Here is a 14,793-nt window from a genome sequence, read left to right as displayed (position 1 = left end):
AAAACGGATTAATGTACTAAGAACGTGGGATCGTAGCTTTAGCCTCTAGTACCATCCTCGCATACTTTATTGAGAAACTTCGTCTGCTTATATTTTGACTCCACCCACAAATTCTGTATATAGCGACTTCCAGAGATCGAAAATGTTATTCTTATCTCTATTTTCGTGGTTAAATATTTTTTTCCGAAATTGCGCCAGTGGTAAAAAAACAAAGTGGACAACAATGCGACATAACTCCCGATTTAGTGGAATTAAGTTTTAAAGTTAAGAATTTAAATGATTGATGTTGAAGAAAAACTATAGATACTTAAAAAAAGAAACATCAATTATTTATATTCTTAACTTTAAAACTTAATTCCACTAAATCGGGAGTTATATCGCATTGTTGTCCACTTTGCTTTTTTACCACTGGCAGAATTTTGGAAAAAAATATTTAACCATGAAAATACAGATAAGAATAACATTTTCGATCTCTGGAAGTCGCTATATACAGAATTTGTGGGTGGAGTCAAAATATAAGCAGACGAAGTTTCTCAATAGCATGGCATAGCATAGCATAGCATAGCATAGCATAGCATAGCATAGCATAGCTTAGCATAGCATAGCATAGCATAGCATAGCACAGCATAGCATAGCATAGCATAGCATAGCATAGCAGCATAGCATAGCATAGCATAGCATAGCATAGCATTAGCATAGCATTAGCATAGCATATCATAGCATAGCATAGCATAAAAACCCTTTGCGCTTGCCAATCTGCATTTCCGTAAACGTCTGGAAAATCCCCCAGCATGGCGCGCGGTATCAAAATTTTACCCCAGGCAAGCGACTTGTGGATTTCTTTAAGAATGTTTATGTGAACTGCAAGATCCTCAATACAAAAATTTTACTCTCACTAAAGGGTACAAACTCAATTGTATTGATGGCAGTGGTTGATGCTGAATACAGATTCTTGGCCGTGGATATCGGAGGGTATGGTTCTAACTCGGATGGTGGTATTTTTGGATCATTGGACATTGGTAAAGCATTAAACAGTGGACAAATAGGATTTCCCGAGCCAACCAAGCTACCGAGAAGTGATGTTATTGCACCCCACGTGCTTCTTGGAGATGAAGCATTTGCTCTGACAACTAATTTTCTAAGACCATTTCCTGGGAAGGGGTTAACATCAAAAATGAGGGTTTTTAATTACCGTCTCAGTAGGGCAAGGTATAGAAATTAAGTTGAATTAAATTGCGTGTATGCAAAACCCACAATAATGCGAATTAACAATTCATGAAGACGTTGCAGCGAGAATGCCTTTGGGATTCTAGGAGCCAGGTGGCGAATATTCCATCGAACGATAAATCTTATGCCACTGAACGTTGATCGGGTTGTTAAGGCAACTGTTGTCTTGCATAATTACTTAATGTCATCAGAAAAAAACAAGCAACCGTCAAAAAGAGTTTATTGTCCACCAGGCTATGCTGATTTTACAGATAGCTTAGGAATATTGCATGCTGGAACCTGGCAAGATGAGCCTCAAACTGGTTTACGCAACTTAAGAGGTTCACAAGCGCGAAACTTTTCTTTAAATGCAAGGCAATGCCGTGATAGTTACGCAGAGTATTTCTGGAATGAAGGAGCTGTTCCTTGGCAATGGGATTTGCCAGGCGTTAAAAAATAAATAAACAATTGTAAACGTTAAAATAGTTTATTAATCATTATCTTCAATTTGTTCTGACAAGTCAATAAATTCATTAATGCAATTGTATATTTGATTTTGACACTGTCTTGGGTATTTTTTATCAACTTTTCTCAGCTGACTAGCAATGAAATCGGCAAACAACTGGGCTTCGTCTTTTGATTTTGGAGCAGCGACTTTGGCTAAAATTCTAACATACAGTGGCGGGTTTAACGGTAAGCGGACTAAGCGGCCGCTTGGGGCCCCGGGATGCCATGGGGCCCCGAATTGAGCAGAATTAATTTTCTTCCGTTAACAATTTTTTTTTTTCAAACTAAAAAATGGAAGAGACTAATAGATTTAAAAGGAAATAAATGAAGAATATTTTCCCTTTCAGTATTACCAAGAAGGGATTTATATATATACCCGCGGCGTCGCTCGCGTGCAATAAGAACTTCCATCAAAATGATATAAAGAATGGGTAGATTTTACTGATGACTAATACTTTTGTAGCACCCTAGGAGCGAAGGCACTCGGCGTTGCCCGTCAGCCCGTCGGGACATTTTTTATTACTTTCCACGCGGACACTATTACATAAAGAAGGGTTTTTAAGTTTTTGGCCGCCATTTAAAAAGATGGCAACAAATCGAACCCAAAAGACCATTCAGCCCGTCTATATTTTAAAGTAAACCAGTGTACTAAATATTTGCAAATTCGGTTGAAACGCGCGGACTTTGTTGCATAGAGATGGGGGCGGATTGGAAAAATCTTTCTTAGTACGCGCCTACTACTTATGAGTAACGTTCCTGCAAATTTTAAGCCTTCTAGGGCAAGTGGTTGGGGCAGAGCGTTGATTATCAGTCAGTCAGTCTGTCTGTCAGTCAGTCAGTCAGGACTTTGATTTATATAGATATAGAAGACCTACGTTGCGAGATTTTACGCTTCTACTCTTACGCCGGTGTCAGTGGACAAGTAAGCCCCACCCCTTTCATGCCCGTCATTGCTCTGCGCTTTCCCATTGGAGATCCCATGGGGATAGGTCATACGGACGCGAATGACGTATTCCACCTAGAGAAAAAGCAAACCTCGAGCAAAGGAAAAAGGAAATGCATTTCTGAAACTGCACGACGGTTGCTTTTAATTGCCATGAACAAGTTAGTTTAAGGTTTTGAACATACATGACTTGATGGATTTTGAATATGTGTCTCTACGTGAAAATCGTTCGTTCTGTAATTGTTTCAAAATTGAATCAAGTGTACTATACGAATGATTTCGGGAGTTCCAAAAATCAAAACAAGGCTTAACGAAAAGGTAAAAGAAATAGATGGTGGAAAACATATAGCGTTTTTCTTTGCGATAAAAACGAGCTGCTCCGAGACAAGGGATAATGGAGTTGAGATGGATTGGAAATGATGATGGGCGACCTGCGGCACCGTATCTCTCCCAATGTACCTCGCGCACGACCCTACCCTTCGGTAGGCGATTGCTAAGTGCTGCCGCGTAGCGCCATTTTATTTGTATGAGAACTAGCTTCTATTTTAAGGATAGAGGGAGCGCCCTTTACAATTTCGTCCAGTGCGACCCTACCTAACCGCTGAGGATGCTGGTAGGACTATGTTGCCGTAGGTGGGGGTACACAGGAAACGCTATAGGTATGGGGGTTTCCACTCCATTCCTCTCTCCTTCAAGCTCCAACTCTAGAGACGGAGCGCCTGAAGACGTCAAAAAACCGCTCTGAAAAAACTTTTGTCTTTCATTCGGAGCAACTACATTCGGTCCTCCGAGCTAGAGCGATGACGTAACACGTAAATTTGGAGCGATCTCGGAGCGCTCTCAGGCGACCCCAAAGAAAAACGATATAAGATAAAATATTAAGTCCCGGCTCATTTTCAACAACCCTCCCACACATTAAGGGAGGATTGTCGACTCTCACGCGCGCACCGGACGCTATTTTAGGCCTTCTTATATAAATTTCTTCTTACAACTACTATTTAATTTTAATATCTTGAGTTTAGGGGCCCCAAAGTGGTTACCGCTTGGGGCCTCCACTTGACTTGAGCCGCCACTGCTAACATATGTTTGAATAGTTTAAAAATACAGTCATAACTATATGTAATGGATAAATTACAAAATCATATTGATACCAATCAATTTTTTGGATTTCCTCATCCTCTATGGTCCGTTGTCGCTTCCTAACTTTTGATGGCTCTGTGAGCGATGAGGATGGCAACTTCGATGACGATGATGATGATCTCGTCTCACCACAGCCTTCATTTGCAATATCAGGAGGCTCTGTGAAGGATGAGGATGGCAATTTCGATGATGATGTTGATGATCTCGTCTCACAACAGTCTTCACTCACAATATCCGGTCTTGTTAGTGGCAGCCTTTCTTCTATTTCCGACGATTCATCCTAATTAACAGTGCGATTCCATTAATGCATTAAATAAAAAAGTATATGTGCTAAAGTCTTGACAAGTAGCAAATCACTCAGCGTAATCTGTGTACACTCTGGTTTTAACTGAACAAAAGGGATTATACGAAATCTTAAAAAGCCCTACCCATGCCTGTGCTAAAAACATTACGTGTACAATAGAGTAATGGCACCTACTTGCCTTTGACTGTATTAAGCTCTATGGGTAGTTAACATGGAGTGCCACTACTCTATTAATCGGTGAAGAGACAGAGTTTTGAGTGATTTGCCCCTCGATGCTTGACTCACATCTCGCGAAATTATTTCCTCATTTCCGTTGAATTTTCCGGACATGTTTGATGTTGTACTGAAATTGTATGATATAACTGTTTAATAGAACAAATCTTTGAAGGTTAAACAATAAGCATACTGTCTCCTCGTGACCACATCTTTTAAGAACAATAAACTTTTAAAAAATGGGCAATGGCAAAAAGTAAAGCTCGAGGATGGTCCCCCACCTTTGACTGTGGGTTTCCTCTAAGTTTAGAAGCTCTCTCTCCTCTCCCTTACCCCCTATGCGAGTTAGCCAATGACGTTTGAGAAAACACCCCAACCGTTTATCGATTTTTTTGAGAGGTAGTTCATAGCGACGGCAGCGCCCCGGGACAGTAGCAGGTGAAATTGTCTACTCTAAAGGAAAATTCAAATCGACCAAGTGTTACATCGTTTAAAAATTCGGGGCGCTGATTTTTATCCTTTAATAGTCCAGACAAAAAGAAATGCAGAATAACCACCACTATCTTCTTCATTTTTTGACTTAAGAAGATCACAAATCATATCATATAACAGTTCATTCATGGATCCATTACCTTTCATACAGTTAAATATTCTAATTCTACTTCCAGTATCGTCCGTGGTAAAAAGATCGTCATTTATTAATTTTAACGTTTCCACTCACAGATGTTGCTTTACCGTATATCCGTATGCAATCTTGTTAAGCCTTAGCTAGTAGGAGTCCTTTTAAAACTGTTTACAGAACTATTTTTCAGTTGCAAATAGGCACTGGCAATGTGCAATGCCTCTCCTACGCGAGGGGGTAGGAACTGTGAGAGAGAGGAAAGGGGGTTTCTAGGTTTTCATGGCGCGGGGGATCTTCCAAGTGCTTTACTTTCCCCCCTATCTACTTTTGGCAATGGCCATGTGATCATCGATACATCTTCTTCTTCTATATATTCCTGCCCCGATTTTGTTTTTGAAATTAAATGAAAATGTTCCCGAAACTGGTCTTTAAGATACTTCCAGGAAGCTTTGGCATCTTTTTCTGTGGAAAAAATGTAAAATGAAAGTCGTTTAAGATTTTTATTTATCATAATAATCTACTTACTTATCATTTTGGTTTCAATTTCCACTTCATCCCAGGCATTTTCTAACTCATCTCGGTCTCTGTGTTTTTTATCAAATTTATTCCATATAACTTCTTTTCTCCTAATAACCTCTATAAGGTTTTCCTTCTTTTCAAGTTCTTTCAATCGTTTATCCAAAGAGGGTAGAAAGAGGGGGAGTAGAAGCTAGCGGCTTTGGCAAGGCATTTTGGGTGTTCTCGCTTTTCTTTTTTATTTATTTGTTATAATTTCCTCCTAATATCCGGTTCACCCTATTTCAACCAATAAGAAGGCAGAGAAAGATGCGCGCGCACACCGGAAGCTTAGAGGTAAACTTTCAAAGCTAGAACACTCCAGCCAAGCCTTCTACTCCCCCTCTTTCTACCCTCTTTGGTTTATCGGCCTTTAAAGCCTTTTCATTTTGTTTGCGTTCTTTTAAGGAACTCATCTCATTTACATAACAAGTTGGGAAAACCAAAATATTACCTCTCCGAGTCAAGAGGTCTACTACTACAAAGTTATTTACCTAGATATGGAATTATTTACGAAATATTGAAGCAGTATTCCAAGCATAGCAAATATACAGTAAAGCAGACGACATTTTACATCCAATAAGGATAAATTTTGGACACATGGAAATCAGTCAATGGCAAAAAGAACAGGAAATGAAGTCTACGCTTCAGCTGTTTAACCTATATTCTGATAGCTACATTCACAACTGGTTTGCAGTGTAAACACTATCGTCTCGTCTCACCTCGACAATATTCTTAGTTTGCCAACATGAGTGTTAAGGCGTTAAATAATACCAGAAGAGAATAAGAGAGAAGGGACACACTTTATATCTCCATAATGCTTTACACTCGTAACAACAGTCTTACTAACCTCAAATCAACTACCCTTCACTGATTGCCTATCTAACTTCTGTCTTAGCTGTGACGTCACATAAGAAGGTGACGTCTCGGTTGACGAATAAAAAGTAGTTTTGTTTACAACTTTACATTGAAGGAGATAAAAATGGCCGAATTTCATGTTGATAAACGAAATCAAGCTGTGCAATTAATTTAGATACACGGGAATTGAGAACATACCAAAATCAGATAATTTGAAAGTAATAAATAGATGAAAATTAATTATTCTGAATTAATATTAAAAAATAAAAATTATTTTCAATAAAATACATACTTGATGTTATAATTACACAAGAACGAAACATCGACAGCCCTAAGCCTTTGGAGAATGAAAATCTAGCAGACAAATAGGCCGCCTGATACCGCGGAGAACTTAAAGAACTATATTTGCAGTAAATTGGTTAAAAGCTGTGTACTTGCGCAAAGTTTTCGCGGTTTTCTTGAGGTTGGTCGGACTCTCGTTACCAAAGCAGGCTCTAATGTCTCCCTTCTCTCTTATTCCCTTCTGATAATACCAAAGCTAAATTGTAGCTAGACGCACTGTTACTCAGTGCGCACGATAAAGAGAATAAAAACTATGTAGCTTAGCCCTACTAGCCTAATTGCCACCATGATCTTTTCTTCAATTAAAAAATCTTAACCTGATTAATTAAGAGTGTATTTAACTTTCGGCTCACTCTGAACCGTTGATGTCTCTTCATTTCAGACACGAAAATCAAAACCCAAAGTTTACTTCACCTCAGGCCTCACTTATTTACTTTTAATTTCATTAAGCCTATTGCGGGTAATACTAGATATACCCGCCAGAGTCTAGATCTTAGCTTTCTTCATGAAATCACTAAACCAAGGAATATTCTATATACAGATGTAGTATAGCTTAAGTAATATATAAACAGCCATTTCAAATAACAATATTAAAAGAAATCTTTGGAATATCAAAATGAAACAGAGCTTTAAAGCTACAAAAGTACAAAACGCATCATAATTACGAAAAGTGTTTCCACATATTCACTTTATATTATGGATAAAGGGAATATTATGGTTCTGTAGGATTTCTTTACACATCAAAACAAAACGAACTTCTAACGCAGCGCACTAGTGTAACAACGGACGGACACACACAGGCAAAAACATAGACTGCTTTTTAGCTCTTTCCGTATTAATTTTGAATTGAGAAACAAGATTATCTTAAATATTAAAATAAATATAATTAATATTTAATATTTTCTTCGTTAGTTATTCGCCTTATTGAACGTTACATCGTTTTAAAAAAGAACCATTAAACATTCTTGAAAGACTTGACTAATATTGACGTTTGAAATGAAGCATACTGCGGTTGCTCGCCTTACTCAAATAGGTAGTATATAAGGGTGTCGAACTACAGCTAAAAGCAAGAACAACCGCAATTGCGAAAACCTTTGGTGGACAACCCACCCTAGGGAGGCTAGACGTTTCTCGTAACCCTAGCTGATCGCCGCGAATGTCTTAAACCAAACGATGACTATGGAGTTAGAAGCCAATAAGACAGATTGGTGTCTATGTGGAATAGACGGAAGACCAGTAGATGGTGGTGTTTAGAAGCCAGTATGTACAGACTGGTGTCCAAGTGGGATGGACGAAGACCAGAAGATGGTGGTGATTAGAAGCCAGTATGTACAGACTGGTGTCCAAGTGGGATGGACGAAGACCAGAAGATGGTGGTGATTAGAAGCCAGTATGTACAGACTGGGGTCCAAGTGGGATGGACGAAGACCAGAAGATGGTGGTGATTAGAAGCCAGTATGTACAGACTGGTGTCCAAGTGGAATGGACGAGGACCAGAAGATGATGATGATTAGAAGCCAGTATGTACAGTTTGGTGTCCGTGTGGAATGGACAAAGACCAGAAGATGGTGGTGTGAGAACTCAAGTAGAGGAGCCATTTCCGAACCTGTGAATGCAGTTCGGAAATGGCGAACACGTTTGCTCCGATTTGGAAACTGCGAACGCGGTCACGTGGGTGTAACAACAGACACACACACAAACAAACACACCCACAAACAGACACACACGATCGTTACAGAACCTCTCCGTGACATACGTCACTCGGAGAGGTAAAAACAACAGTTAACTCCGCCGTCGCGAAAGAATCGTCTGCTTGGACTTTTAAAATAGAGTGTCACTATTCTCACCCCCGGGTAGAAATAGGCGGAAGCCTATTCCTACCCTTGGTGAAAATAGCGTAGAGGCTATATCCACCCTACCACGTGACTAAGAATTTAAGTAAGGACCGCGGTAGGGTGAAATTAGCTTGGCTGCTATTTTCACCGCTCGGTGAAGTCATGGACGGTGAATCTAGAGGACCAGCAAAGGCTAGCCTTCCACTGTATAAAATTTTCTTCCCCGCTCTTCGATCAGCTCGATGCGCGTGAACGGAGTCGTTCAAGGTTATTTCTATCACGTGATCCAGGAATTCAAAAATGGCGACCGATTTTGCTGCTCCTACTTGATATAGTGCGGTCTCGTTAGTAAACTTCCAATTAAATATAAATATATATTTAATTTATTAATAACACGCTTTGGATAGTTTTTGGCGTTAAATACTAACCTTAAAATGCCGAAAAACAAACGGTGTATGTATTCGTTGTGTCTTAATAACTCTGATCCCGCTAAGCCTCGGGTAACATATCCCAACTTTATTCCCTTTCCCCGGCCCAGAAAAGATCTTGACAAATGTAAACAGTGGATTTTGGCCTGCGGGCGTTTTGATAACCAATTAGACATTGAAAAAATTGCCAAAAAATCTTATTATATATGTGAGGAACATTTTATTGGGGGGAAGGGACCAACGCCGGAAAACCCAAACCCTGTACAGTTTCAAGAAACTTCGGAAACCTTGAAGTTAATGGTAAGTTTGAGTTTCTCATTTTTATTTGTGAAAAGAAATTAAGTCACAATTTTTAATTGGCATGCAGAATCAGTCATGGCCATCGTTAAATGAAGAACATTGTCAATCATTGAATACAAAAAGTGTTGAATGTACTTCATCTGAGTGCTTGGAAGTTAAGGACGGAGTTAAATCTAAGGAAATTATGGAATATGACAATGTTATCTGCATATCTGAGGAAGATATTTCTATCTCCAAAGAGGGACAAATTAGCAGCTCTGCCAGTTTGAATGGCACATTTAGTGACAAGTATTACAGTGAAAATCATGCTGATCAAGAAAGTGTTCTAAATTCAACTATGATTATAAATAGCTCTAATGTATGTAAATCCTTCGATTTTTACTGATAACAGTCTTTACAGGGAAAACTTTATTTACTTTTCAGGTTAACTCTGTGCATTTTGAAAGTAGTTTTCATGACAATGTTATGGAATTTAGTAAACAAGTCAGTTCTCAGACTCTCGCTGGAAAATGTATTCCTAAAAATTGGGTCTTGGTTACTGTTGATGGTGGCATTGCTTTAACAATTCAAAACATAGAGAAGGGACTAATAACTAAATCGTATGTTTTAAAAGATTGTGAGGCCAGTGGCATTCTAAAAATTAACGGGAAAATTATACCTGAAAACCATCCTTTAGTAAAATCGTTGCCTGAAATTACTAGTGTAGACGCCCTATTTAAACTCCTCGATGCTGTGAATTCATTTCCACTATGTACTGGTATTATTCAAGAGGAACTTCAGAAGCACTTTGCTACTAAGGAAAAAACTGCGGGCTACATAAACAAATTTGACGAGGCTGTTCATTCAATAGCATGTAATATAGTTTTGAGTCAGCATAAGAAACAAAACAAAATTAACTTGGAAACTAAAGATTTATGTGAGCCATGCACAAAATACCGCAGAGTTTTGATAAATAGCATTATTCGTCAGAGGAAATCCAATTCGACCAAACATGGCGAAAGAAGAAATTGTTACTTACCACGAGACAAGTTAATAAAAAAGTTAAAAACTAAATCTCAAAGAGTTATAGACCATAGGAAAAGAATCAAGAAAATCAAAAGTAAGATTAAGAAGGATAGCAAACTGTGTGGCCAATATTTCCACGACAAAGACAGCAAATTCATCGCAGATAAGTTAGAAGAGCAAAAGAAAAGTTTGCCTAAAAATTCCTTTAAGAGATTATTTGTGGAACAGCAATTAGCGATTATGAGAACAAAAACAAAAAGGCAGCGTAGGTGGCACCCTAAAATCATCAAGTGGGCTATTCATCTGCACAAAAAATCCTCCTCCGCTTACAATGCTATGCTTACGAGTGGAATTTTTGAATTGCCATCCAAACGAACCTTGTACAATCACAGTTCACATGTTGGACTTAACTCGGGATTCAGAGAAGAAAGTTTAATTCAGGCAACGGAAATGTTTAACAAAGCTTGTCCTGAAGAGCATCAAAAATTCGTTTCAGTTATTTTAGATGAAATGAAGATCAAGGACGACATCATTTATCGAGCTAGTACAGGCGAGCTAGTTGGCTTTAGTAATTTGGACGACACTGGGAATGAAATTTTAAAAATAAGAAATCAAGGTGATGATTTACCAGAAGTAGCAACGCACGTCTTACAAGTAATGATTAGAAGCATTACTGGTAATTTTAAGTATCCGCTTGCATATTTCCCTTGCAAGGACATGAACTCGGATAGCCTTCATCGAATCATTTCAGAAGCAATATCAAAATTAGAATTTAATGGCATCAAAGTGTTAAGCGTTATTGGTGATGGAGCAAGCACAAACCGTAAAATGTTTCAAAACTTCGTTCAGGATGGTTTTCGGTGGAAAAATATATATGCCTGCGATGAAGATCGGTATATATATTTTATATGTGATCCCCCTCATCTTTTGAAGACAGCTAGAAATGGAGTTAGCAATAGCAACTTTCATACCAAAACAAAACATCTAATCAAGAACGGGCAACCAATTTTGTGGACGCATCTTTTAAATTTATACGATTTAGATTACCAAAGAACTGTTAAACTTGTGCCGAAACTAACAAGGGACCATTTATTTTTGGATTCACACTCCAGAATGAGAGTTGGCCTTGCAGCCCAAGTTTTCAGCGAAGCAGTGGCAAATGCGCTAGAATTTGAGTTTGGAGATGTGTGCCGTGAAACTGTGAAACTAATTAGATTAATGAACAAATTTTTTGACTGTATGAATTCAAGAAATTTCAAAGAAGGAATTTTGAAGCGTAATCCCAACTTGGCCCCCTTTTCTAATGAAAATGATGAAAGATTAAAGGTAGGTTAATGGTTTTTTCACACAAGTTAGATAGACAAAAACAGAATCTTCTCTTATTTAGTGGCTGGAAGGACCCTTCTTACAGTATTTTGAAGAGTGGCAAATGGAAGTTGACAGATTGCCTAAAACCGTTAAAGCAGCTGATAGGAACAAGATGTCTCTAAGTAGAGAAACTGTTCTGGGTTTACAGATGACAGGTAATATAATTATGTTTATGGGTAAAAACTATATTAATAATAACAATAAATCTTCACGTGAAATTTTCAGCCAAATCAATTCCTGCTATAATTCGATTTGTACTAAGAAAAAACGCTAGGTTTGTGCTAACAAACCGTTTAAATCAAGATTGTTTAGAACAAGAATTTGGCAAACAGAGAGGTTCATGTGGAGGCAATAACAATCCTGATATTTTACATTATGCGCAAAACATTGACCGATTCAAAGATTTGGATGAAATTATTAAAGCTCCTCAAACTGGAAACACTTTTATCGAAAATTAATGGAAAGGCTTAATTTTTTTGGCATTTTTTTTTTAAATTTAGTAACTCATTAATGTGTTTTATCACAAGCAGTTGAAAAATAAAATTTTTACAAAATCATTTTTCTTGAAATTTGTTTCAAAATTTATTAACGCATTAATGCGCTATATCACAAGTTGAAAAATAAAAATATCACAAAATTGTTTTTCTAAACTAAAAAAATATCACAACCATTACGGTCCTGGACTATACCCTTTACTTTAAGGGGTAGCGTAAAATCTTTCCTAATCACAGTTAGATTTTTATCTTTGGCGTTTCCTGAAGCTTTCTTGTTTTCCTTGCACTGTTTCAACCCTTTCCGCAAACTTGCCTGCGATCTTAAATTTTCATTCTTCTTCCCATGGGTACGGACGGTGAATCTAGAGGACCAGCAAACCCCCTCGTTTTCCAACCCCGTATACCGATCAAACTAGAGGGAGTCCTTCAAGGCCATTTAAGAAAATCAAAATGGCGCGTGTGTTTAGGTCGCTTAGGTTCGAGGGCGATAAGAAAAGACCAAGAAACGTTCCACATGAGGATCACCTATATTCTAAAAGGTAATTAACATTAATGGCTTGCAATTTTACAAAGTGCTAAACTAAATACATTAGTTTTAAATAACATAATAGCCTAGATCTGTTAGTTATTATCTCCATTTCATTAAGCCTTGGTTCATATTTTATACAAGAACTCCCCCAACTCAGGCAGACATTCAGATTGTTTTTAATCTTGTTTTAATTGAAACTTGAAATTTAAGCATATAATTATATTTAAAGGCCAGAAAACAAGCTAGAGGAGCTGGAAATAAATGAAAATATAGATTTAGTTTTAAATCTTCCTCAACCTGACGAACATTCTGCAGTATTGTGGACTAATAACGAGCTTAGCTTGAAATTCAAAAAACCATATGTTCTTGTTCGGGAAAACATAGCAGTGCAAAAATCTCCTCCCAAGAAAAGAGTAAAGGGAACCCCTAAGTCAAGTAATGCTTTATTAAACATTTTGTTCCAAACTTTAGGTATATAATTGATAATGTTATAATACCTAGGAATTTCACAAAAAGAGTTCCAAGACTATTTGGTGACGAGCGTGGGGAAGTTGTCTCTATTACGAAAATATAATGAACCACGAACGGTGATTGAACTAAGATTAGTACTAGAAGATTTTAGTTGTGCGGTTAGAGACAAGAAAATCCCTCCTTGGGATAGAGGTTTTGAAGCTTTAAGTGATTTAACATTACGAGAAGCTAAAGGATTTTGGACAGATGCTCAACTACTACAGTCAAATGAGAAGATACTAGAGGATGCAATGTCATATTTATCTTCATTTGCCCCTCCTGTGAGGTGTTTAAGCTAATTGTTCTTATTCAAAAATTAATATTTTTTTCTATAAATTACTGCAGATTTTTGCTTGCGTTGACTATCACTTAAGAAAATACTGTGCTGCAGAGCTACTTAGACACCTTTTAAATTTGTTAGAAATACATGTAGAAAGAGTAGAAGTGGAATTTCAAAAGGAATCCGACAGTCTTAAAAGCATAAATGTTCCTGTCAAGTTTGACACTAAAGAAGTTCTCAGAAAGCTTCAGATATTGTACTTTGTTGCTGGCTCGACAGTTAATTCTATTTGCAAAAGCAAAGCGATAGCGCGGGATTTTAATCTTAGAGATAGCCTTGCTATTAAAGGTGCAGGAAATGACATTAAACAGTATCTATCCGAGGAGTTACCTAACTTGGAAATTACTAGCTGGGTTATGTTGAATGATAGAGGGGGCCTGCTCTATGTCAAAAAGGGCACGTTTATTTTTTTCCAAACAATTGACAAAATAATAAACAAATTTTACGATGGAAAGACCCTCGCAGATAATAATCCAAGACGAAGGGAGGAGGCAAGAGATGCTGTTATTAAAAATGACACTGTGAAGGATAGTTGGAAGACTTTATTACAGTGTTCTGAAGTTCCTAATGGGAAAGAAGATTTCGTTCTAAGGAAACTGACTGAAAGTTATCTAAAATTGAGGGGCAATGGATTGCAACTATATTTACGAGCCAAATATTTTGGGAAGAAGAATGAAAATTTAAGATCGCAGGCAAGTTTGCGGAAAGGGTTGAAACAGTGCAAGGAAAACAAGAAAGCTTCAGGAAACGCCAAAGATAAAAATCTAACTGTGATTAGGAAAGATTTTACGCTACCCCTTAAAGTAAAGGGTATAGTCCAGGACCGTAATGGTTGTGATATTTTTTTAGTTTAGAAAAACAATTTTGTGATATTTTTATTTTTCAACTTGTGATATAGCGCATTAATGCGTTAATAAATTTTGAAACAAATTTCAAGAAAAATGATTTTGTAAAAATTTTATTTTTCAACTGCTTGTGATAAAACACATTAATGAGTTACTAAATTTAAAAAAAAAATGCCAAAAAAATTAAGCCTTTCCATTAATTTTCGATAAAAGTGTTTCCAGTTTGAGGAGCTTTAATAATTTCATCCAAATCTTTGAATCGGTCAATGTTTTGCGCATAATGTAAAATATCAGGATTGTTATTGCCTCCACATGAACCTCTCTGTTTGCCAAATTCTTGTTCTAAACAATCTTGATTTAAACGGTTTGTTAGCACAAACCTAGCGTTTTTTCTTAGTACAAATCGAATTATAGCAGGAATTGATTTGGCTGAAAATTTCACGTGAAGA

The 14,793-nt window shown here is 37.4% G+C and overlaps 2 protein-coding genes across 2 annotated transcripts; both read left to right on the top strand.

Moving 5' to 3' along the window:
* The first annotated feature begins 1,034 nt into the window (after positions 1-1,034).
* LOC149588941 (uncharacterized) lies at positions 1,035-2,329 on the top strand. Its single transcript, XM_089862003.1, has 2 exons — positions 1,035-1,209; positions 1,282-2,329. The coding sequence occupies exons 1-2, from the start codon at positions 1,175-1,177 to the stop codon at positions 1,664-1,666; spliced, it is 420 nt and encodes a 139-aa protein (XP_089718129.1). The 5' UTR covers positions 1,035-1,174; the 3' UTR covers positions 1,667-2,329.
* A 9,976-nt stretch (positions 2,330-12,305) lies between these two features.
* Positions 12,306-14,441, top strand: LOC149588940 (uncharacterized). The gene is made up of 4 exons (XM_089862015.1): positions 12,306-12,659; positions 12,879-13,084; positions 13,151-13,440; positions 13,505-14,441. Exons 1-4 carry the CDS (start codon positions 12,571-12,573, stop codon positions 14,351-14,353), a joined length of 1,434 nt encoding a protein of 477 aa, XP_089718141.1. The 5' UTR covers positions 12,306-12,570; the 3' UTR covers positions 14,354-14,441.
* Positions 14,442-14,793: the final 352 nt, after the last annotated feature.

This window comes from Phalangium opilio, unplaced genomic scaffold, assembly GCF_054372755.1.
Source record: "Phalangium opilio isolate 3A_F unplaced genomic scaffold, DU_Popi_V2 ptg000528l_1, whole genome shotgun sequence".
NCBI lineage: Eukaryota > Metazoa > Arthropoda > Arachnida > Opiliones > Phalangiidae > Phalangium > Phalangium opilio.
The sequence above is the reverse complement of the archived record's forward strand: the minus strand, read 5'-3'. Positions and strand labels throughout refer to the sequence as shown.